The sequence below is a fragment of the Maylandia zebra genome, linkage group LG10 (assembly GCF_041146795.1).
Source record: "Maylandia zebra isolate NMK-2024a linkage group LG10, Mzebra_GT3a, whole genome shotgun sequence".
NCBI classification, from domain to species: domain Eukaryota; kingdom Metazoa; phylum Chordata; class Actinopteri; order Cichliformes; family Cichlidae; genus Maylandia; species Maylandia zebra.
The window spans coordinates 27,869,290-27,893,509 of NC_135176.1; the positions used below are offsets into that span (position 1 = coordinate 27,869,290).

Genomic DNA, 24,220 nt, shown 5'->3' on the forward strand with positions numbered 1-24,220 from the left:
ATTTAGCCTTTAAATCAGCTGTGTTGGATCAAGGACACATCTAAGACCTGCAGGACACCGGCCCTCGAGGCCTGGAGTTCGACACCTGTGTTAACATGTATGTTCGCACAGAAGGAGTAACAAGCTGTTATTCTTGGTCCAAGATCAGTTCACCCACTGAAAGACATGTGGGAGCAATGTGCATTTGAATCTCTGGAAATAATTTGTGCTAAGATGTTGCTAACTAACTGTTGTTGTTGGTGCTTGGTAGTAGTAACATTTATCACTGTATTTCCATGGGGTTGACCCAGATTTTCATGAAATGAGGATGAACTGTCTAAGTGTGAATGCAACTAAATACATGTAAATATTGAATGATTGCAGTAGATAAATACAAGTGTTTGAGTTACTTTGCGCATTGGATATTATATAGCTAGCTACCATTACTAAATATTAACTCCATATTAACTCTTTCTTATTTTTTATTATTGATATATTTTCATTCAATTACTATTTCTATAAATATTGTGCTACATGTAGTTTCAGTAAATCTATGTGTTAACCCACAGTTACAAGCTCTATTTGCTAACTCTTAATGCGGTAGAATTATTGAATTTTTTTATCATTTTCCACACTTACATTTTAAATGTAAGTTTAAATTATTCTACTTTCTAATTCTAATTATACGCAGTTCATTGTAGTTCAAAATATTATGGTATTAATAAAATGAGATTTCTGTTAACCTCACATGATGTGTAACATCTAAATAAGTATAAATTATTGACTTATATAAAAAGACGTGTATATATTTGTCAAAATCATTTTTTATGTTTCTGTAATGGTTCTGTAATGGATAGCAGATTTTTAATAATCAAATTTAATCATTGATTTTATTGCTTTGTTATCGGTCCGCTCTCAGCCCTTGGTAGTTTTTTTTTTTTTCATTTCTTGTGTAACTTCTTCCAGATGTTAACTTGGTATCGCTACATCTATCACTACAGCCATCTTCCTCTGCTTATCTACAACTACTATGTACTATGTTGGTTAGCCATCACCACTTTGACTGAGCTAAAATCCTTCTAGATACAAGACATTCTCAACCACCCTATCCCATTTTGACCTCAGGACTTACCATGTAAGCCTCTTGATTATGCCGCTCCACGTATGCCCTGCTAGCTAGCATCTTTCACCCTGCTGGTACGTGCTGGATTGTTTCATGGGGATCTTTGAACAGTCTGCACCTGAGGTTTTGCCTGGATCTTGTGCTTAGAGCTTGTTACTGTGCTGCCATGATTAGTGCCTCTGTGCTGTCTTTAAGTCCAGCTTTATCCAGTCATTGGTAGGATTTCTCGACGTCAGCTACTTCTTCTATTTGTCAGTGGTACATGCCTTGCAGGGACCTGTTCTTCCTTGATGGTTCCTGTTCTTACTCCTCTTTTTTCTCAGGTTTCTGCTGCCTGAGGTATTTACTAAGCACACTATCAGCCATGGCCGCTTTCCTAATGTACTCATAGATCGTTGTTGTTTTATCCTGGATAGTGGTTCTGATACTCACTAGACCTTCCTTCCTCTTAACAAGTCTCAGGGCCCTGGACTTGAGGTGAAACCCTCCATGCATGGAAAGGAGCTTCCTTAACTTCATTAATGGACATTTGTGGTTTGATTTCTTTGTGCAGTTTATATATACATATCAGGGAAGTAAACGTGTGAAACTGAACATACTGCACGTTGGGGTTGCACTGAAGTCACTGACAGTTCAGCAGTGTCACAGATTTTTGGGAAGATGCTGTGTTTCAGTGTGTGTGTGTGGAGCGCTCTGAAAAGACGGGGAGAAGCTTAACCGAATGGCGCCGAGGGTGTGTAGAGATCTCTTGTAGAGATTTGCGAGCGATGCATGGGTCTGTGCCGGCGATGTTTTGTGCTATTTCATGACACACTGGAGGGCCTTTTTGTGAGCTTTGGTGTTGCTACTGTACCAGGTTGTCACACAGATCGCTTTATTGTGCATCTGTAAATGCTGACAAGCAGTTTTAGGCGAAGTTGGCTCTCCTTAACCTCCTTAAGAAATGAAAGCACTGTTGTGCCTTACCCATGACTGCTGAGGTATTGTCATTCCAGGCAAGATGAAACCTAAAGCTGAAGACTCCATGAGCTCTGTGTGTGGGTTTTGTTTTGTTTTTTTGCAGCCCTACATCTATATCTCTTTGGTCTTTGTGATGTTTAAGACCAAGTTATTATTGATTCATGATGATGTCCCTGTATGCATGCCTATTGTTAGCAGTTATAAGTGCGATGACTATCGTATCGTCTGCAAACTTGTTGCAAATACAACAAGAGCTAAAATTTGGGGTCTGAGCATACAATTTGGTAAATCTACAAAATGCAATCTGAATTCAATTCTTATACAAGAAACTTTACCCACAACTTCACAGTTTATATGTTCAGAATAATTTACTCCTCAGCATACATGCGTGTAAATAACAACCTATTCCCTGGACAGTCAGTGAGGCACAGCCGATGCCCTGCAGCAATATTTTATTCTGGACATAAATAGTGGGCAGTGTTTGCACCTGTAAAAACACTCGCATTGGGGAGTTATCAGTGCCAAAGGTGCTTGCAGAACAAGAGTTTTGTGACATAGAGAAAGACTAAACATTTATAATTCAACACTAACATCAGTTGTAATCAGTCATTGCTCTACTGCACTCTCTAGTCTCCTGTATAAGCTGGCACCGCGCGTGTCTTTCGGTGGTGGATGATATCAGATGTAGGGCCTCAGGATTTACTGAGCCGAGTCCCCTGCCGCTGTTATCCTCCTCTCACAGCACGTCGTGGTTCTGGATGCTGTAACCTCCTTCTGCCTGTGTACCGCTGCAGCATGCAGCCAGCGTGCATTGCCATGGAAACTGGGTCACACAGATTATATGTTTTGGTCTGTGCTGATGTCAGTCATGCAGATGGAAAACTGGAAGAAGTCAAAGGGAGAGAAAGCAGGAGGAGCATCCTTTTCATTTTTGCCAGCACACGGTTTGTGTCGTCACTGACAGCGGTTTATGTGAGAAGGTTAGGAACCCGGAGCAGGACATTTTTAGCCCAGCTATTTTTAAAGGTTTTATTGAAGCTCACAAAAAGCAAAAATAATGTGCTTTAGTGATTTTTATTGGGGATTTTCTTAATTTTGCTCAAGAATCTGTAAAAGCACCTCCCTGTACACCAATCATCCTTTAATATTAAACATTTAAAACACTGACAGATGCAGTGAATAACACTGATCATCTTTTTCTAAGTCCTAAACTAACCTTTCCACAATGCCTGCTGTTTGAGTACGAGATAACATGAGCATTATAGGTCCCCTTATGAAGTACTATCTGATAAAGTAGTATTTTTACCTGCCAGTGGGTGGTGCTTGCATAGAGCCAGACTTGAATTAATGAGTGCAGCGGCATTCAAAAGAGTTGGGACTTCACCACCAATTTTGCAGATCAATATCTCCCATAGCATTACCAGTGATTGTTGCTGTGGTTTTTCTTGGTGCAATCTATCCTTTAAAAAAAAAAAAAAAGTAAAGAATGTAGCTGACCCAAAAATCTACAAGACAAAGCAGAGCTCTGTTTTAACTTGTTAATACAAAAGCTGATTCTGTTCTCTCTGCAAGCTCTTAGTGCAGCATTTCGTTCAAGGGAGAGTGCACGATAATGAAGTTAAACATCAAATTACTTAGGAGCAGAGTGGCTATGAGAGAATGAAATGTTCAGAGCAATCAAAATGTATGAGGTTCCAGACAAAAGCTCATTTAAAATACTGTATGCACACTCATTGTACTGAGCTTTTCTGCAAACTCAAGTTTACATTTAGGTCAAAGACGCTGTTTAGGATTAGAATGTTTTTAGCGTTATTTATAATTGATCATCTCCTGATTCTGCTCTGATTCGGTCTTTTTGACCCAGCTCTGCATCGAGTAACCTTTTCTCTTATATGCAATAGGTTCAGCATATCCTTAACAACTCACTTCAGTATGGCTTCTCTGACTCATTGATCCATATCGGACTCCTTTCACAATGTTTGACTGCCTCTCCTAGAGTAAACGTGGATGCATTGACATCTGAGATCAACAGTGGACTGACTGGCTTCCACAGATAGGGAAAAACTCCTGTGTAGATCCAAATCTGTTCCAAACAGTAGCAGAAATACGCCGGCTGGCCACAGCTGTTACGAGGTACAGTTCACATTTAGTGTTTTTGATTTCTCTTGGGGGACTAAAACATGTTTGTCCTACAGCGCCCACTGTAGCTAGGAATTAGGATGGGCACGCAAGCAGAACTCACTTGACTACAATTCACAATATACTGACATCTAGCAGTAAGCTTTTTTTCACATAGGATATTTTATTTAAACTCTTCATTTAAAGTTTGAATTTGTGGGCATTCCCTTCTCGAGTCTTCATGTAAGGTTAGAATGTATAGGAGTATTTTAATGGTCTTCTAATTCTTACAGGTTATTCTGGTCCTTGAAAATGAAAAGATCCCTGGGGCCTATTTTAATAACTATTGTAATAACTTTCAGCCAATTTATCTTTCTATAATGAGGAAAGCTACTGTTAGCAGGCATTGTACCTAACTGTTTGGGTTGGTAGTTTGTTATCATCAGAGGATTGTGGGGGGCGGGTCGGCATTTGGATGTAAGCAGATCTAGGTGAGAGTCCTTGATACCGGCTTAAGTTAGTCTCTGCATAGCCTAACCTAGGGTAATAATCGTAGCATCAGAAACGCTGACCTCGGTCCTGACTTCCTGTACAGGGGTAACTAGGAACCATTGCTATTTCTCATCCTTGAACATCAATAACTGCTAATAATTCAAACTTCATACACGAGTTTGTCCTTTCAGCTGGTCCAAACTGCCAAAGCAGGTGGTGATGGATGCAGCCGTTACTGTTACAAGTGGTGACAGTTTAGTAGTGCCAAGGAATGCAGGTAGGGAAGAAGAATGTAAACTGGCAAAAACTGTGTGTAAATAATCCAAGCTTTCATTTTTTTCTAAAATGTTGGGTTACTTTGGATTCTCACTGCTGGATTGCACTTTTTATTCTCTGGGTTTTTGCACTCGTGGCTCATGTCTCCTTTACCAGCTGATGAATGGTGCTGAGGAGGGCTATGAAGCCGGTTGAAAGGTTCTCAATGGCAGGGTAAATGATTAGGCTGTGCTCAGCCACAATATTCACATTACTTCAGAGACTGCAGGGCTGGGCACTGATCAATACTCTATTACTTTTCCACCTGAGCCAATCCCTGGATGGCAGGCCACCACAGGGAGCCCTCGCCGCTGCTCAGACTCCACCAATCAATGTTGTTGCGGACAGGGAGAAGAAACGTGATTAGATATCTTAACTCCGACACAGTTTCACAGAACAACATCAAAACATTGCCTCACAAAGTTCTGCCGACTTGCACGTACAGAGAGATTTCAGACAGGAAGCTCTGGTGCTGGTCAGTGTAAGGTGAGAGGATCCTGCTGGTAGAGACTGCAGGCCTCTGGGGAGCACTGCAGTGGCCTCTGCTTCAGATTAAAAGTTTGCTTTTGCAGCATACAGCTTTGCAGAGTCAGCAAATGACTGACCTTATTGTGTCCTGTGTGTGTGCACACGCTTGCAAGCTTTAGCTTCACACACTTGTGTGTATCTGTATGCTGTGATCTGCCTTTATATACATGCACATGAGCCGTGAAGGCTGATAATAGCACTAATCTTTATGATTAAAGTCAAATGGTGTGCTTGAGGCCGTCCCAGCCCACATTGGATGGGCTATTAGAGGGCTGATTCAGTCATACTTAAAATCACCCCTAGGGCACACGCTTTAAGTCTCTGTTCAGCTGCCATGTTTAGACTGTAAAACAGTATGCAGACTACCGGGATTTGCCTCAGGTTTAGAGTCTCTTCTTGGTGGCTGGGTATGTGTATCACCAAAAGACCTGCATGTAAATATTTTAACTTCCAAATGAGCTGCAGAACTCCAGACGTCCTATGACATTAACATCAGCACAGAAACTGTGTGCCGGGAGCGTCATGGCATGGGTTTCCTGTAGGTGTAATGTGTAGGTGGTCCACATAGTGTGGCTCACAGAAAAGTCTACATATTCAAAAAAATCATACCTTGTGACTATAAACAAGATCAATAGAACTTAACCTGGTAATATATTCAATATTAATCTATTACAGGGATACTCAATTAGAATTTAAGAAGGTCCAGAGAAAATTTTCTCAAACAAAGGTCCAAAACATCACAAAGTTCCACACTTACTATAATTCAATATCGGATAAACATGATCTTCAGGCATTCAGTTGGCACTGCATTAAAAACAGGCATGATTCTGTCGTGGAAATCACTGCATGAAATGAGGAACACTTCCACTGTCTGTGAACACAGTTCACCATGCTGTCCACAAATGCAGGTTAAAGCTCTATCATGCGAAGAAGAAGCCAGATGTGAACATGATCTAGAAACACCACCATCTTCTCTGGGCTCACTTAAAATGGACTGAAGCAAAGTGGAAAACTAAATACGGTCAAGGAAAACTAACAATGATTAAAGTCAGATCTGGCGAGCAGATGCACACAAGTTACTGTGAACTAAAAAGCATCAGTCACATCTTTCCTAAATGTGGATTCTGCAGAATTGGTAACGCAGGTGTAAAACGAGTGTAACCGTTTTCTAAATTTTGCCTATCTAAAAGCTCAACCTGCCCCATGCTCTCTCCCTCCTGGCCCCTCTTTTACTTTTCTAACCCTAGTTGAGTGCTGCCAGTGTGTAAAGATAAAGAGCTGCTAAGTGGTCCCATGCTTGCTGCTGCCTGTTGAGTAATGGCCGAGGTGCTCATCGACCCTCTGGTCCCATAAAGCAGAGAGCAGAGAACAGACAGGCTTCATACCCAGAACACTGCAAGCACAGCTCTGCAGTAAAAATGAAGCTGGCTCATATTTTGTATCAGGTTAAATTAAAGCTTGGAGTTAGTGCATTAGATGATTTTATACAAAACAAACTCTTCTTTGAATTTCCATGAAACACCTGTTTCTGTTTTATTCTGTCTTAGGTTTTTTGTTATTGTGCTCCATTATTTTATTTCTTCTATTTACTTGAGCTTGTTTCCTTGTGTAATCATTTTTTAACTGTTTTGTTTTGCCATATTATATAGAATGCCAGGTTAGAATCAGAAAATGTTTAGAATAATATGAAGTAAGAGAAAATTGTAAAATCTATGGTGCATAGTATCATTAAAAGATAAAGAGAGTCCCACTTAAATTAGGCTGATAAGCCAAAAGCCTGCATTCAACAGCTCAGTGCTGCACTGATATTACCATTTCTTTGCCAGCTGGTTATCATATTGTTACAAAAATGTTACTCTGCTATTACTAACATATTTGTTTCCATATCGTTATCTTCAGGCATTGTCCTGATAATTAAGTAGTAATAGCTTCCTATTTCCATATTATTACCCCACTATCACTACATTATTATTGAGCTGCAATAGAATGAGTGTCAGGGAACTTAGTTTGCTGCTGTAAAAGTTACAACTACCATGCAAAGAAAAAACATGGATCAGCAGGATTCAGGAGGGCCTCCATCTTCTTGTGAAAATTGATGGAATTAAAATCCCAGTAAAAAAATAAAACAAAACAACACCGTTTGATCCACAGTCTCCCTGGACAGTCTCTGATTGTCAGCAGCTTCATTTTTCAACATGAAAATAATCTTAAACACTGTTGAAGAAGTGTGAGATCATGTTTACAGAGAACAGAACAAAAGGCGGCCAGCATCCAAAGATCTTTGAATGCCCTTCAGGAACCCTGGAGAACTATTCCTGAAGACTACTTAACGAAATTCTTGTCTTAAATCTTGTCTTAAAGAGTTCAAACTGTGCTGAAGAATAAAGGTGATCATACTACACATTAACTCTCAAGCTTGCTAGAATTTGACACTGTTGTTGCCTTATATAAAGTGTTTCCTATGTGTTGGCACCCATTTCAGTAAATTCCCAAACGCTTACAGAGAGTCTTTAAAAGCAGAGGTGAGGCAACACTGTGGTAAACATGCCCATCTCATGTTGCTGTCATCATCAGGTAGAGCTGGTGTTCTAGTACTTGAAAGCTCAGTGGTTTCAGCCCCAACTCCTGTTGTCCACATGTCAAAGTGTCCTTGGATAACATACTGAACTCCAAACTGTGTGAGTGTTGAGTGAGAGTGGAAAAGCTCCATAAATGCCACTCAATTCACCATTTACACAGCGACCTAGATTTGTTGGAAACGGGATTGCATTTGATTTTTAAAAGGTGCAGATAACCTTGTGTAGCCAGCGTGTATGGACGAGAGTAAAAGTGTCCACTGACAGCACACAGCCTCTTGTAATCGCCCCACAGAAGATGTGGCTGTGCGTGCCGATAGATGTGCAGAGTCCAGTTTACATGCAGGAGAAAAAGCGTGAGCAGCTCATTGAACGTGTTGTTAGCGGTAATAGGCTGTCTGTACACACTGTGCCAGAAAATGGACTTCGACACAGCAGCCGCAGCAAATGTGATTTCACAAATGCACACAGCCCACCCATCACACCCCCCCCCCCCCCCCCCCCCCACTCCCGACTCCTGGGTAGAAGATCATGACTGTGAAACATGGATGCATAAGGACAGATGGTTTCTTTCTGATTCATGAACTCAATAACCTATTTATGCACCTCTGTGCCTTGTACTGTGGGCTGTACACACAGTTTATTAACCAGAAACCTCATTTTAGAGGCGTTTCACCTTTTTTTTCCCCCCCCATTAAAATTTTTTTTTTTAAACACATATAAATAATAGTATGAGTTCCTGCAAGGGTTTTACTCATGTACTGGCTGTGCAGCGTGTTTCATAAGTGTTTTTGTCTTTCTCTGGGAGTGTAGGAGCTGTGTGAGGACCCTCACCTGTTTGTAGATGGCATCAGTGCACACGATCTGCATCAGGGACAGCTGGGTAACTGCTGGTTTGTCGCAGCGTGTTCCAGCCTGGCCTCCCGAGAGTCTTTGTGGCAAAAGGTAAGAACATGTTTTTTCCTCTGCCTTTTTTCCTGATTACAAGGTTGGATTAATGTTGTATTAAACCCCGAAGACATAAACCCACCGATGAAACACTTCTGGTTTGCATTGTGTCTGTTGTTACTGTAAATCTGCACTTAAATGATTTTAAACAAAGTGTGGGTGGGGGTATTTTTAAACTCCAGACCAAGCTTGTTATTAGCTATGGGTGGTATACATTTAGGATCTTTTTAAGATTATGGAAATGTAACTTTGAAATCGTTGCTTCAACCACTCAGTCATCTTCAAAGCAAGTTTGGTGGATCAAGACGGCGATAAACAGCAATAAGATGGAGTCGGTCTGCTATCGGTTTGTGATAGTTGAATTTGAGTTCCTTAATGCAAAGAGACGAGTCGCAGACAAATTGTTCAGATTCAAACTGATTGCAGTGTGTTTGCAAACTGTTTACAGTCAGTCCAAGTTGAGCCACGATTGATTTTCATCCATGTCTTTTTGGATCTTGAATGTAGCAAGAAACCCACCTAGCTAGCTAGTATTACCCAGCATGCTTTTCAGATTTGTGATTTTATAAATGTTTAGTGTTATAAATTGTAATTTTTCAAGTTCCAATTCCCCACGCATTTCTCCACCTCTTGTGAAAATATTGAACTATTCCTTTAAAACCGAATAAACTAGTGACTGCAGCTGCTTGCTAGTTGAAAGCTGCTGTACTCTTTTGCTCCCTCTAATGGCTGAGTGTCCATTTTTGTCAGATAACTTCTTCTCACTGAACAGTTGCCAGCATTACCAAACAAACCACACACAACCCTTTGGTTGAGGATCGGCCAGGTAATGGAGGCATAGTTAAAGAGAGAAAGTCCCTGTGCAAAAGTGTGCACAGTACATTGGAAAAAAGGGATGCATCATATGCTCGACTGTGTTTAAGCATCCATTAGGAAACATTACTATAAGAAGTAAACACCAGACTGCATCAGTCAGTAGAAGTCTGAATGGTGGAGTCTAATGTGGAGTCTCTGAGGACAGACTGGAAGCACTAAGGCTAGATGGATGTCCTCTGAATGCGTTTTTATTAGTGAGGGGTTTTTTATTATTATTTTACATGGTTAACCAGCAGAGGCGTTTCTGCACTGCTAAAGCAAGCAGGGGCACACTTAGCCGTAAGAAGACAGAATACAGTTAGGTCCATAAATATTTGGACATTGGACATGGACAACTTTTATCTAATTTTGGTTCCATACATTACAACACTGAATTATTAAAGGAAACAACTAAGATGCAGTTGAAGTGCAAACTTACAGCTTTAATTCAGTGGGTTGAACAAAGAGTGGATAAAATGTGAGGAACTAAAGCATCTTTTTTAGTACAGTCCCTTCATTTCAGGGGCTCAAAGGTGATTGGACAAATTAAATAACTAAAAATAAAAAGAACCCTGTCATTGGTTTGCCTCTGATAGCTGCAGACTGGAAACACCCCACAAGGGCTTCAGCTTGTCTAGCCATCTCAGTGTGGCCCTTTGTCAAACTTACCTATTTTCCTGCTGCTAACATATCAACTTTGAGGACAAAATTATCACTTGCTGCCTGATATATGTGCCACAAGTGCCATGATGAGAAGATAATCAATGTTATTCACTTCACCTGACAGCGGTTTTGTTATGCCTGATCAGTGTAAGCCCTTCTAACACCAAATCCTGTCACTTAGCAGCCATCTTTGCAATGTGTCTGGGCAGTTATTCAATACAGCTCAGAGGTGTGATACATTTTCCCCAAAGTAAGACTTAAATGGAAACAAAAACAAAAATAAAAACAGAAAGACACGATTTGCATCCAGTGGTTTCAATTTAAATCAGAGGAACCTGTTTTGCTTGTTTATCTCTTCTTCTTGTTTCTTTTCCTCTTCTGGGTGTGTGTTTGTGCTGTAGAACCACAACAGCTTTGGAGAGTACATTTGTGGTTTTTGTGTTTGGACCACACGTTGTGCATTATGGAGAGTTGCTGGCACTCCATTAATGTATGCATGGTAAACCCCCTCAGCTAACCTGAATGATCAAACCATGGAGAAGAGGCCAAGGCTCGAAATACACTCACATAACAATTATATAACCTGCTATCACAGAGCCTACACAACCTACAACATAGACTACTATTCGGGATTCAGTGCCTTGTCTGCCTTTTAGCCAATTCATAAAAGGAAAAGCAACAAGACTTATAATGCTCTTATAATGCAGTTTAAAATGTTACTGGTTAGCTAGCATTCAAATACACCTACCTGTTTGAATGCTTCAAAAGGTATGCAACTGACACTCAAAATAGCCCTGATTTGAATACAGTTTAAAGCAGTGAGTAATCTAAAAATTTAGAATTGACTGAAGGAACTGCAGTTTTTGGCGTTTCCACTTTGACTTCAGAGGTTCCTGCTCTGTAGCAATATTAGCATTTTAGCTCTGGTGAGGCTTATTCAAGCTTGTAGTGGCGACTACTTCACCAGTGAATGCAGACGTTTGTACCCCTCAGCCATAAACGCTGATGGAGTGTTATTGGCGCTGTGACTGGCAGGCGGTGTGGATATCCAAGTCTGTGAATGCGATAACTCGAAAACGAGGCAACGTAGGACTTTCAAATTCATCAAAAAACCATATGTGTATCTACTAAAATTCATAAGGTCAGAGGTCAGGTTTTCTGAAAATCTTGTGCTCTTGTGTGTCACCTAAGACTTTCATTGGTGCATCTACTAGGAGGCTCAGGGGTAGCACTGGCAGCCGCTAGTATGTTTTTTCACTGTAATAAAAATCCAGAATTAATTCACAAGTGGAACTTCTGTTTTTGTGACATCTATGGCAGATTTATAATTTGGAAGAAAAAAAAGTTTTATGCAGAAAAAAATCGGATATTCTTCTGATTTTCTCGTGTTCGTTTTGCATTGTGATCAGCCTTAGCAGGTGTCTTTTTCAAGATTTATTTTTAGGCATTTTGATTGCAGCAAAGTGGATGTCATTATTAATCAGTCATAGCTGTTGTCCAGCAGTGTGGTTGGTTGTAAGGAGATGCAACAGTGCTTTAACAGATTTCATCCAATGTTTACTACCTCTGCTAATTGAATAAAGGTGCATTGGAGATCTTTAAATGGACCGCAGAGAGCTTCATTCAGCTGTCCTTACTTTCAGAGATGTAGTTCGCTGCAATGAAAAGTCAATTTGAAGCCTTTTAAACACAGATTTAAATAAACAAGTGTTTGCATCCTGATTGGCATCACACATCCACTATCACCAGCTCGAGCACACAAACTTGCAGCGTTTTGTCAATAAAGAGCAGTTTATTTGAACTGTGCTGAGCCGGTTTGAAGTCTCTGGCGTCAGAATGATTCTGAGATGTTCTTTCACGTGCTGATAGAGGAAACAAAATGATTAGTGAGGTTTAATGGGATTTGAAACAAGATGCCTCAGCCTGTTCTAGAGAAATGCTGTATTGTGGAACTAGGCCGAGTACACATGGGGATGCTTACATGGCAGCTTGATCAGGTCCATCCTCAAGGAACAGCATGTCTTCTGCTTATTTCCCTTCTTAGGTCTTTAGTTTTGGCTGATTATTTTGTTCTGGTTTTTCCTACTTTGTTAATGTCTTTTCTTTTTTTTAAATGATGCACATGTCTGATTAGAATCACTGTAAATCTTCCTTAATCCACCTGAGCTTGTTGAATGCATGTTTGTGTTGATTATTGCCATCCACCTGCAGTGTAATTGTTCCTGTAATTTAACAGCTAAAATTCACAGGCCATTTTCTGGTGCATTGCAGTTGTTATCAGACACCTGTAGGTGCATTATCACCACAGTAGGCCTTTCTTTGAAGTCCCAGGTGGCGTTCTGAAATGATAGGTGCACTTGTAGGCTTGTTTAATGCAATTTTAAAATGCATGCACACAAGTACAGGAATTACGTTTTGTGTGAAATTTGTAGCTTTCCCTGCATTCGCCTCTGGAGCCCACCCGGTCTTTTAGTTCTACTAAAATAGAGTTTTCGGAGTGCTGCCTACACACGTACACATGGCAAAGAAGTTATAAAACTAAAACTTTTATTGCTGCGCCACTTACAAAACAAACAAGATGAAAGCCAAGAACAAATAATCCAACCAAACCTTCAAATCTTCCAAAAGACAAACTGCAAGGGATGAAACAACAAAGAATAGAAAACTGATAGGGTTTAAATACACAAGAGGAGATTGGGACAGAGTGAACACATCTGGGGAAACAGATGAACTGAATCTAATGAGATAAGGGACTGTCAAAGTAAAGCAGGAACATTGGGACAAGGACTAAGACATACTAAATTGACAGAACTAAACAGGGACACAGAAACCAGACACGGGGACGCAACTGACTTCTCACAGGAGATGCTGAGGACAAAAACATAAAGACTAGGACAGACTGGACACGTCAGGTAACTTACAAAATAAACAAGGTGTTTAAGTTCCAGTGTATTTGACCTCTCAGGGCTGCTGTAGGCATATAAAAGTGTGGCACTTCTTCCAGAATTGCTCCTGTAAAGCCACAAAATGCTGTAAATCATAAACTCAACTGTGTCCTGCCTGAACAGGAGAGACTATTTCAGATGCAAAACGAAGTGTAGTCAGTGTAAACACAGACCAGAAGAGGGTCCATCATACTCGGGCACGGTACGAGGTAACTGCACCTAATTTTAGAGCACCTTCAGTTTCAAAACAGTATCAAAATATTCAAACCAGGTTAACATTTCTTTTGTGATTTTTGTCTGTTTTCTGTCACACTGAGGTTTTAAAATTCTTTTTTGCACCTTGACTTGAGAAAAACATCTTCTTCTTTTTTCTTACAAAAAACCACAAGAAGATGCAGTGTTTAAATAACAGTATGTTAGTAATGTAAAGCACATATGCTTTGTGTGATGGTAAACGTGGAGAAAAAAGGAAGTAAATTCGTGAAATAATCTGCAGGCAGGAGGAAGTTTTTATGGAGTGGAGCATACTCAGCACAGGCCCAGGTGTCGTCTACACCGCAGATGACCCTCCAATCAGCACCTGCAAGAAAGTACAGCTCAACAGAAAAGAAAACAGACACGTAGGGTCATTTGGAAAATATCCGCTCCATGCTGCCACCCCTCAGTGAGCGTCGCCTGCAGCTGCTAAAGGAACCTTCCAATCAGCATCCGCTGTTTTTTTTCCAAGATGTTGCCACTTGTTCATTCTTTTCTTGTTTCTTGTTCTTCGTCATTAGAATTTGTTACATAATAAATTATAATACACTTTTTAAAAAAAAAATACATCCAGGTTTTAAAACATTTATTACTGACTCTGTCGTGGAACCAGAGTTTCTTCATTCCTCATTTTGGACACATTTTATTGAGTAAAAATGTATAGGGACACATTTTGCTGGGGCTTCCCATGATGCACTGTGTGTTTCTTCTTCACTCACCTTTTCTCTCACTGTGTGTTTATACACATTGCATCTGCATTTAATCGTTAGCTATTATTAATCTCTGGCTCTCTTCCATAGTGTGGCTTTTGCCCTGTCTTCCTTCTTCTTCCTGAGTCCGGTTCTGCTGGAGGTTTCTTCCTGTTAAAAGAGAGTTTTTCCTTCCCACTGTCAACAAGTGTTTTACTTATTTGGGTTCATGTGATTCCTTACTTATTGAAGTAAACTGAAATTCATTATTCTTATTTGAAATAATCTGCCTTGCTATGGTTTCATGTCGGCACCTTTGAATATAACCAACACTTGCAGTCATTGCCTCAAAACAAGTGTAAACAGGAGGAGGATTTTTGTTTCTTTTTAATAGAGATTTAATGCGGTTGTGCTTCCACAGACATACAGGTTTGTGTCCTTTCCTGTGCTTTTTGTGTTTGTGTGTTAGGAGGTTGTGGTGGAGACTGGAGGAGAGACAGGTGGACCATTTTACACATATATCAAGAGACTGAATGAGCTAGTTGTTACTATGTACCGTTTTAGCTGTTGGGGTGCTCCCACTCATATAGTCTACATTCTTTTTTTTTTTCATGCTCAATGTGGAAAAAAATCCCTTGTTAGTCTCTCTCTCAGTAGCAGTAGCCCTGTTCTGGTTTTGTCGTGTAGCATGGAGGGTGGATAGCGCCACATTAATGAGTAGACATTACTGACTCCCTCTGTACCTGTGGTTAGCAGTTATTACTAATCTCATGGGGGGGGGGGGGTGATAGGCATACCGCTCAACCTGATTGGGCTCTAGTGCCGAAACACTAACCGGTCGTCACACAGGAAGTCCAGATCAGCTCCAGGTGGATGCTTAGTTTAAGTTTTCCCTATAAACCAAAATATGTCAACAAAGTATAGCTGGGACATCTTTCAAGCCATCTAAAAGCTAACCATATAAAAATGTCATGAATTTAAATGTAAATGTGCAGGAAACAAAGTAACAGGTTTATTTATCTTTTCTTTTTTGGGCAAGATAATTCATTTAATTCATGAAAAATTAGGCTTTAATCTTAGAATCCTTTATTCTTAATTCACAGTTTTTGAATGCATTAAGTAGCCAGTGTCAGGTCTTGTAAGCGAGAATAGACATCCTCATTTACTTAGTTTCCTGCTAGTTTTACTTCCTGTGAGAGCAAAACAAGTAAATGGTCCAAGTCTCCCAGGAGCAGACACATCTCCCTGGAGATCCTACTTCAAAACATTTTGTACTTTTGTACCAGTTAATTACCTGCAAAAAGCTGCCAGCTTTTAAAGTTCTTTCAAATAGTTCTGGAAATATTTTAACTTGTAATTTTTGATGTTCTTTTATTTGTGTTAATGAGAAAAATCCTCACTTGATAATGGGATGACCGGTGGGCTTATTTCTCTGGTGCATTAGTTTACCTTTCAGTCACAGGGCGACAGGAAAGAGTGAGCAGAGAAGACATACCAACGAGGACAGTCGGTGAAAATTCATATTCATGCATTCAACACTGTTGGCAAGATCGATTTAATTGAGACTCTTGAGAATATGCAGAGTTAGATTTTTTTTTTTTTAAGCAAAACCTAGCCTCTGAGTTGCATGTTAGTCACACGCTTTGTACAGACAAGAAACGAGTCTAAATCCTCCTGTCGTCTGGGTTATTTTCCTTTTTCTCTCACACTTTTCCAGACACTTGTCTTCTCATTCACAGTTAGCATTTCATCCCCTGAGGCAGTTTGAAAGCAGTCAGGGCGAGCCTGCAGGAGGAAGAAGTGGAGGAGGAGGAGGCAGAGAGGTGAAATCCACATGCATCTCCTCACTTGTTTGTCAGGGTCACCATGTGAGACAGAGACCGATGAGGTGGCAGGAACCTGTTCCCCTCGTCCGCTGGGGAATAGTTGCACCCATCCACAGAAGTAAACACTGTCTCTATGCATTATCTCGTGTGGGAATCGGCTCCAGCAAACCCTTCAGGGCTGGCTGTTTGTGAGTTAGAGATGGGATAACAATTTTGTTCAACACTCAAACCCAAAGCACTTAAGAAAATGCAGATACGCCTTTTAGAATGATTGGATTTATTTCAATGATCTGATACAAAGTTATGAAACAACAACCTGTTTTGATCACTAAAGTGTTTTTGAGTCCTTAAAGGATGTCATATGGCCTGTGTCGATATTTTAGAGGGGAGGAATCATGAAAGGAGACAGAGGGCTGGCTTTATAGTAGCGGGTTCCTCAACTGAAAGCACACAAGGACTGAAGATGAGTCCAAGTATCTGTCCGAGATCATACACGCCAAGTCTTATTTGTCCACTGTGAAGGTGATGGAGCAGTCGACCGTCTCTGGGCTGCAGCCTTCTGAAAATGCAAACAAGAAGTACATCACCTTCCTCACCTTGGCCAGCTCCGCGATCCTCTCACCGAACTCGTCAGCGTCAGCCTCGTAGCACTGGACCGGCGCGTCGTCCCCATCGCCCGCTGCTCTCCAGAAAACACCTGCCGGCTCGAGCAGCTGACGGGTCATCAGGTTGGTGAGGTCAGGCGTCCAGAGCTGCGAGGTACCCATGATGGTGAGGCGGCCCGGCTGGGCCAGCCACACCTTCCAGTGTAAGAACTGGAGGGACTGGTTTGAGAAGTCCAGCCGGTACACGGCCTCATTGCCCTGCAGCAGGCGCTCGCCCTCCTGCCTTTTTTGGCCGCGCTGCTGCAGGGACTGAACCCGCAGGCGCATCACCTCCGTCAGCTCCACGTCCAGCCGGAAGGGCAGCTTCACCTCTTTAGACATGCTCAGAGGGCACACCTTGACAGGCAGAGAGGTCAATACCAACTGCAAGGCTGGATTAGATCGGCAGCTGTGTCGAAGATAATTTATCTCTGTCCAGACTCTCCTGTGCTCCGCTCCTTTCTGCTGGCTTACACATGAGCGTGTACTACTGATAGTAGAGGCGGGTCTTACTTAGAACTACAGAAGGAGAAAACAAGATGCAACCACAGTGCAGGGTTAGCCCTCAGGGAGCTGTGCTTAATAGTGTTTGTCACATTCGTTTGTGTCTCTGCTTCCTTAGATACAGATTCTTAACTGTAACACATTTATTGCATGAAGTGTCGTCTAGATTTTGGAAGCCTGCATGAGTGGCAAAACAAATGTGAATGCCAGAAGTAAGAGTCAGGTGGTCCCTCGCATGTAATGGGTGGGCTTCTATCATCTGAGGATAAGAAGAAGGGAGTGTTAAGAAAGCCTCTTCACTCCTCTTATGTGGCAGCAGGGGAAACCCGCGACGCTTTGTGCTTGTGTCTCTGGTCAGTCGTTGGGTCACTTTCCCTCCAGAGTTCAGCTGCTGTATAGCAGCACTGCCCAGCTGAAAGCTGAGATAGATGCACACTGCAGAGACAGAGACTAAGTAGCAGCGAAGGTGGAGTGCAAGAGAGATTGCTTCCCGAAGGATTACGAAATGACTCTGTGGTGTGGTGCTTAGTTTTTTTTGTTTCTTCCTTCTCCTCGCCTGTAAAAAGGAGCTGTTGCTGCCTCTCAGAGCTCTGGAGGGGCCAGATTCTCTCCATCAGTGGGTGTCACCTCCTGCAGAGAGGGTTGACAGTAACTGCTGTTCAGTTAGCGCACCCTGACATCTCCAAGAACTCCCGCTGGGACAGTCAGTCACACATGTTGTCGCTCTCTGCATCATTTGCAGGTTTTATTGGAGACTGTATTCATGCTGATAGAGGCTTCACAGACACCCTTTTTGCAGGTCACTTCTGGTGTCCATAAGGTGCTCCGTTATGACTCTGAGCCGCAGTGGGATCACAGTGAAATGATATTTCATAAAAGATGAGAGCAATCACACCACGCTATAGTTCAGAAATCACTTGTGTCCCCTTGTACGTTTCTGGATGTTGTCCGGTCACTGATTTCATTTCATTGCAGAAAGTATGAAGATAATCATCATTTAAATATGTGAGTTATAGAACCAAATCAGTCTGAGAGCAGCTGATGAGGAGGAGAGAACAAAGCTCTTCTTTGTACCAGGATGTAAACATGTTTATTTCTGCTGTCTGCAGTCTGTTGGGATTAACATTATTTTGGCTGTTTGACTGATTTCCTGCAGCAGGAAGTTGTGTTCAATGAAAAAGCTGAGATAAAATATTGCTCGACACACATATGCGGACCAGCTGGGAGTGAAATTCAAACATACAGTGGGAGCTACCGTAGACTAAAGTAGAGCTAAAAGGAAAAGCCCTGGACTCTGCACTCTCAACCACAAACACACACAGCAGCATGCATAACAGTCTAAGGTAGCAGAAACAAAGAATTGGGTGTAACCAGACATTAATATCTGATCATATGAAAGAGGTTAAACATCTTCTTAGCTTAACTAACACTGGGTTGGTGAAAGGAGATTGGGGACATGTCAAAAACCTCTGGGAGGAATTTTGCTCATTGCGTCAGGAACCAAACTTTGCTGGACTGGCACAGCATTGTTTCTATAACAGAAGGAGAGTGAGAGGCTATAATAGAAATACCATAATATTAACAAAGGCTGTAACCTGTCTGCTGCAGATATTTCTTTATTTTAATCGATATCAGTCAAAAAATGTTGTCATTTAACTTTGGTTTGCACTTTTTTAGGAAATTTGGGTGTGATTAAGATAATAGATGGTTTCATTATTAAAGAAAGACTGAAATACAAGCTTTTTTTGCCTGCATTGAGTCAGTATTGTAAATGGCGAGTTATATATCAAATACATATTTACATGTGCAGTCCTGCATTCATACACGTGTGCATGCTTTCTTAAATCAGTTAAGTGATAACTATATGCACTTTGTGATACTAGGGCAGTTTTTAGTTGCCTCTCCATTGTGTGGACCGACTCCAGCGCCACTGTCTCAGACTGCAAGGTGGTGGTGGCAGACATTGTGAGCTTCTTGTAGGTGCAACACTTCTTCACCTGCTGCAGGTGTGGTTAAAGGGACCCTCCAGCACACAGGGGCTCTCCAGAGCAGAAGGACGACTGCCGTGACCGGTTTCAGTCCAGTACGGTGGAGTCAGTGTCTCTCACCGTAGCTGAAAGATATCAAAGACCTGAGGGACCTGAGCCTGGAAGAGCACTTTGAAACTTTGAACTTTGAAAATAAGAGGACTGTAAACTAATAAATGAGTTGCAGGTAATGTTGCTCTCTTGGTCAAAAGGAGGTCAAAAGTTCTCAAAGTTGGGTTACCGAGCCACGTCTCTGTGCAGGAAACACTGCTCTGTGTCTGCTCTGGGCTCTGAGGTCATCAAGAAATTCCTGATACATGTATTTGTTTTACCTCCCCTGTGAAAAAACTAACTACAGTTCACAAAATGGAGTCTGGTTATGGGCATTTCGCTGGGCCAGAGGAAATGCAGGCAGCCAAAACACACACACACACTGCAGTCAAACAGTTATTACCTCTCACCCATGTCCTATTACAGCTGGATTTATGACTGTGAAAGCCAAGGTTATAAATTTGTCCCCTAATCCTGAACGCAACAGCAGACATGAGGGGGACGGTGGTCTCGCTTCACCTGCCCACTCCACTATGATATTATTTGTGCTCCATGGACCAACGGCTATTTGTTTGGCTTACCTGCCCCTCTGCTCCCCTGTCCTCTTCCACCATGTAGGTCATTCCAGACTGGAAAGAGCAGGAGTGGGATACAGAAAAACCAGACTCCTACGCTGGGATTTTCCACTTTCGCTTCTGGCGCTTCGGGGAGTGGGTGGACGTGGTGATTGATGACCGGCTACCGACGGTGGACAACCAGCTGGTCTACTGCCACTCCAACGACAGCAACGAGTTCTGGAGCGCCCTGGTGGAGAAAGCCTATGCCAAGTGAGCATCAGAGGCAGCAGATTTTACTTAAACTCGACTATAAATCCATCGGAGTCAGATTTATGAAGCTTGTACAGAGTCACCAAGGGTGTGGTCACATATTGGTGTCATTAACAGTTTTTTTAACATCACAGATACATTCATTATTCCTAGAAATCATCCCATAACACAGAAATTTGTAAGATGTGTTAAACTGTGCTGAACGTTTATCATTTATCAGTGAACAGGCGAGACGAGCACATTTCAGCAGGTTTCTGTCCACGAAGCAAAAACACCAAAAGCAGCCCGATACAAAGATTTATTATGTCCTTCATAAAACACAAGATGACACAAGAGTACATCATTTTTTAGACGTGGATGACTCAGCATTGATATCAAATAACAAAAATAATTTTAAAGCTATGCGGAAAACACTCTCTGCCTTTTTTTGGACATTAATAAATAGACATTTTTACCATAAGCTTGAAAGCAAAATTTAAATAAAATGCAGGAATTAAGTGTAAAACAATGAAGTGTAAATTTCTGTTGCTACACCTGTGAATATGGCATATTTTTTGTGATTTTTAAACAAAAAACATAAAACTCTACAATCTGTTGTAGAGTCAACAGCATAAGACAGCTAAAAAACAGACTGGAAATAAAAGTGCATTACTTTATGAAGGTCAGCGGTTCTTTTGTGCCTTTCATATTAAAAAGGTTCTTATGAGTCACATCTGTGGGCAGATTACTCCAGAGATCAACATTCATTCATATGCACAAGTTTGCTCTTTTAGTTCTTTCATGGAAAAAAGATAAATCGGTTAAAAGATGTGATTGCACAGTTCGATGTGATGTCCATTTTCTCAGTATTTTGTACGTCAGTTTGATTTTATAGATTTGCTGAACTATTTTTATTGCTTACACTTAGTCATTTAATTGTAACCGGTATCTGTAACTCGATTTTAAATTGGAAAATTCTCTAAATAAATAACACAAAAACAAAACACATCATGGCCTTATCTCTGTTACCACATTTAACCAGTCAGAAGTAACCTGTTTTTGCGACTGTCCCAAAAAAATAGGAACTGTATATGAAATAGTTCCCTCTTCCTGCAGGGTTTACGGCTGCTACGAGGCTTTGGATGGGGGGAACACGGCTGACGCACTGGTGGACTTCACGGGTGGTGTTTCTGAGCCCGTGGACCTGCTGGAGGGTCAGATGGCCACAGACGAGGCGGCCCGTAACCAGCTGTTTGAACGCGTGCTCAAAGTCCACAACAGAGACGGCCTCATCAGCTGCTCCATCAGGGTAAGAACCGTGCGAAAGGTTCAGCTTAAAGAACACGCTAAGAATCACCAGTTATTCTAACATGCTTGTGTTTGTTGGATGTACATATATGAATATGAAGCACCAAAAGAAAACCTTGAACACAGCCCTCAAAGCAAAGCTGATTTTCTTTGTTAAGACTAAAATTTGGATTACAGTTCAATTTCTGGCCATACTTCAGTAATTAATGCGCTAATTACTGCACAAAAACTCTCTTACTGGAGGTCAGAGTCAAAGATGTTGGTCTAAACTGCAGCTCAACCGGCTGATGGAGTAATTTTAGTCAGAACTTAAACCTCATCCCACTCCAATAGTCAGAGGATGTCAGTCTCTGCTGTTCGCACTTTATCCAGGTGCAATAGCACAGAAGTAGAGTGCAATTTAAAGACGCATTCAAGCACCTGACTTTTGAAACAAAGCCATCGGGAAGCTCGCACTTGGCATTTCAACAGCATTCAAAATCCTGCTGTCTGAAAATTGTGTAATCACCCACAGCTGACCTCCCCAGAGCCCTTTAATAATTAGAACGTTTTCTATTCTGATTTAAAATCCAGGGATGAATAACCAACCTCTGCCTGTCGTGACTGACTTTCCAAAGACATTCAATTGTCTGGCAAAGATAGCAGCCATCTCAGAATCTCCGAATGAGCTCTTCTCAAAGGCTCTTCAACTTTGTGCTATAATTAATGTGCGAACGTGGTGCCATTGTGCGCAACATTTCAGATTTTTGCCTGTGTGTCTTTTCCTGTCCTCAGCATTTGAAGAACCAGACCCGGGTATTGTTATAGGCTTCCTGTTAGCAAAAGCAGGTTTTAATGTGGGGATTAATAAACGGTCCATTCCAGTGAAAAAGAGAAGCCAATAAAAACTCACTTATAAACCAGGACAAATTTATGGCCATTTGTATTAAAGTTATAATGTAAAGACGTGAATAGTCAGTTAAAATCACGTTCTGTTACTAATTTGGGTTTTTTTCTGCTGTTAGTTATACTGAAATGACACACAAGGTTTTTGCACCCTGACGACACATAACTGTAGCTGTAAGGTACTAGTGCTGGAAATGCAACAACAGTCAAACTTCAGGGCTGTGTATGAAGTTTCTTTGAGTCTCTATTTTATTTTATGTATTTATTTTCTGGCTCTAATTTACAAGTTATATGTGTGTGTGCTCATATGTGTTTGAGCACAGGAAATTATTATTTTTGCAAGAGCTTCTGTTTTTATTTGAATAATTTAAGGAGACAGAAATCGGTCTTTCATTCCTATTTTTTTTTTTTTTTGCTGTTAGTAAAATTTATTCTTGGAACTCATTTAGGGTCAATTTAATTTTCACTTAAATAGCACCAGCCTTACAGCAACATTCATTTCAGGGCACTTTAAATGCCTTTGAGCAAGCCCTTGAAAATATTCAGGAGGAAAAATAACAAATATTCACTGCAGCTATTTGCAACATTGGAAAGTAGAAAGTCAGACTAATTTGAGTACAATAAATGGGTCAAATAAATCTTAATAGAGTCTATGCTAAGACACTATTATTAGGACTGTCATTTTGAAGCATAGACAGCCTTAAACATGGATGTAGCCACTCTGATGTCACCCACTCGTTACTGAAATCCTGTTCTGCACCTCGAGCTGAGCATTTTCACCGTTGACATCTTGATGTTTTGAAACTAAAGATGATGAAGTGTGGATCTGACTGACGTCGGCAGTCATTGGCCAATGAGGATAGCATTGATAATCCTGTCTTTTTGACACTAAAAGGTGTTAAAGCGGTTCGTATACCAATCAGAACGTTGGTGGATCGATCCCCGCCTCCTACAGTCCACATTTTGATGTATCCTTGGGCAAGATATTGAACTCTGAATACCCTGATGCATTCATTGTAATGTGGGTGTGTGTAAATGTTAGATAAAAGTGCTTAGGTATAGATATCAGCAAGTGACTCAAAACGGAGTAGAAAGATACTATATAAGTAGCAGTGGGTTACTGTAATTTGCAAGATGATCTTAATGTTTTATTCAGTGTGATCTGAAACTAGAGCACGAGCCCATAAAGTCATCAGGAAAGTGCTCACTGAGGTCCCAGAGGGAGCTGAGGGCCATTTTCCCATGAACTTCTGTATAACCAAGTCTTTTTACAATAAGATAAGCAGCCCCCTGCTGGCCTTTTAAAAAGATTAAATTCAATTGCATTTATTTATTTATTTATATAGCGCCAAATCACAACAAGAGTCGCCTGTAGGTGATTGAGATTCTAAGGTTAAGACCTCACAATAACAGAAAAAAAAAACCCCATCAATCAGACGACCCTTTGTGAGCAAGCGGGAAGGAGAAACCTCCTTTTCCCATCTGTCGGGGCCGGCTGGGGGGTACAGGACAAGATGCACCTAAGAATTCAGGTTTCAGGTGCTTAACTTTTAAGACCAGGAGGCTACGTCCATCTTTTATGCTGTCTGAACCTCCAGTAAACTGAGAATTACTGCTCTCCTGCCACCATCTGTTAAGACATCAATATAGCAGCTTTTCTACAAAGCTCAGTTCTTCCAATAAAACATTAAGCCGACTCACCTCTATGCAAGAACAAAATAGT

The 24,220-nt window shown here is 41.1% G+C and overlaps 2 protein-coding genes across 2 annotated transcripts in view; one reads left to right on the plus strand and one right to left on the minus strand.

Annotated features, from left to right (window-relative positions):
- capn5b (calpain 5b) overlaps positions 1-24,220 on the plus strand; it is a 59,213-nt gene that overhangs the window by 15,072 nt on the left and 19,921 nt on the right. The window contains exons 5-7 of the mRNA XM_076889416.1: positions 8,905-9,036; positions 20,117-20,325; positions 21,421-21,613. Of these exons, the coding sequence (XP_076745531.1) occupies positions 8,905-9,036; positions 20,117-20,325; positions 21,421-21,613 (534 nt within the window). The remainder of the gene's footprint in view (positions 1-8,904; positions 9,037-20,116; positions 20,326-21,420; positions 21,614-24,220) is intronic.
- ompb (olfactory marker protein b) lies at positions 16,567-17,349 on the minus strand. The gene has a single exon (XM_004551195.2). The coding sequence runs from the start codon at positions 17,256-17,258 to the stop codon at positions 16,776-16,778; it is 483 nt and encodes a 160-aa protein (XP_004551252.1). The 5' UTR covers positions 17,259-17,349; the 3' UTR covers positions 16,567-16,775.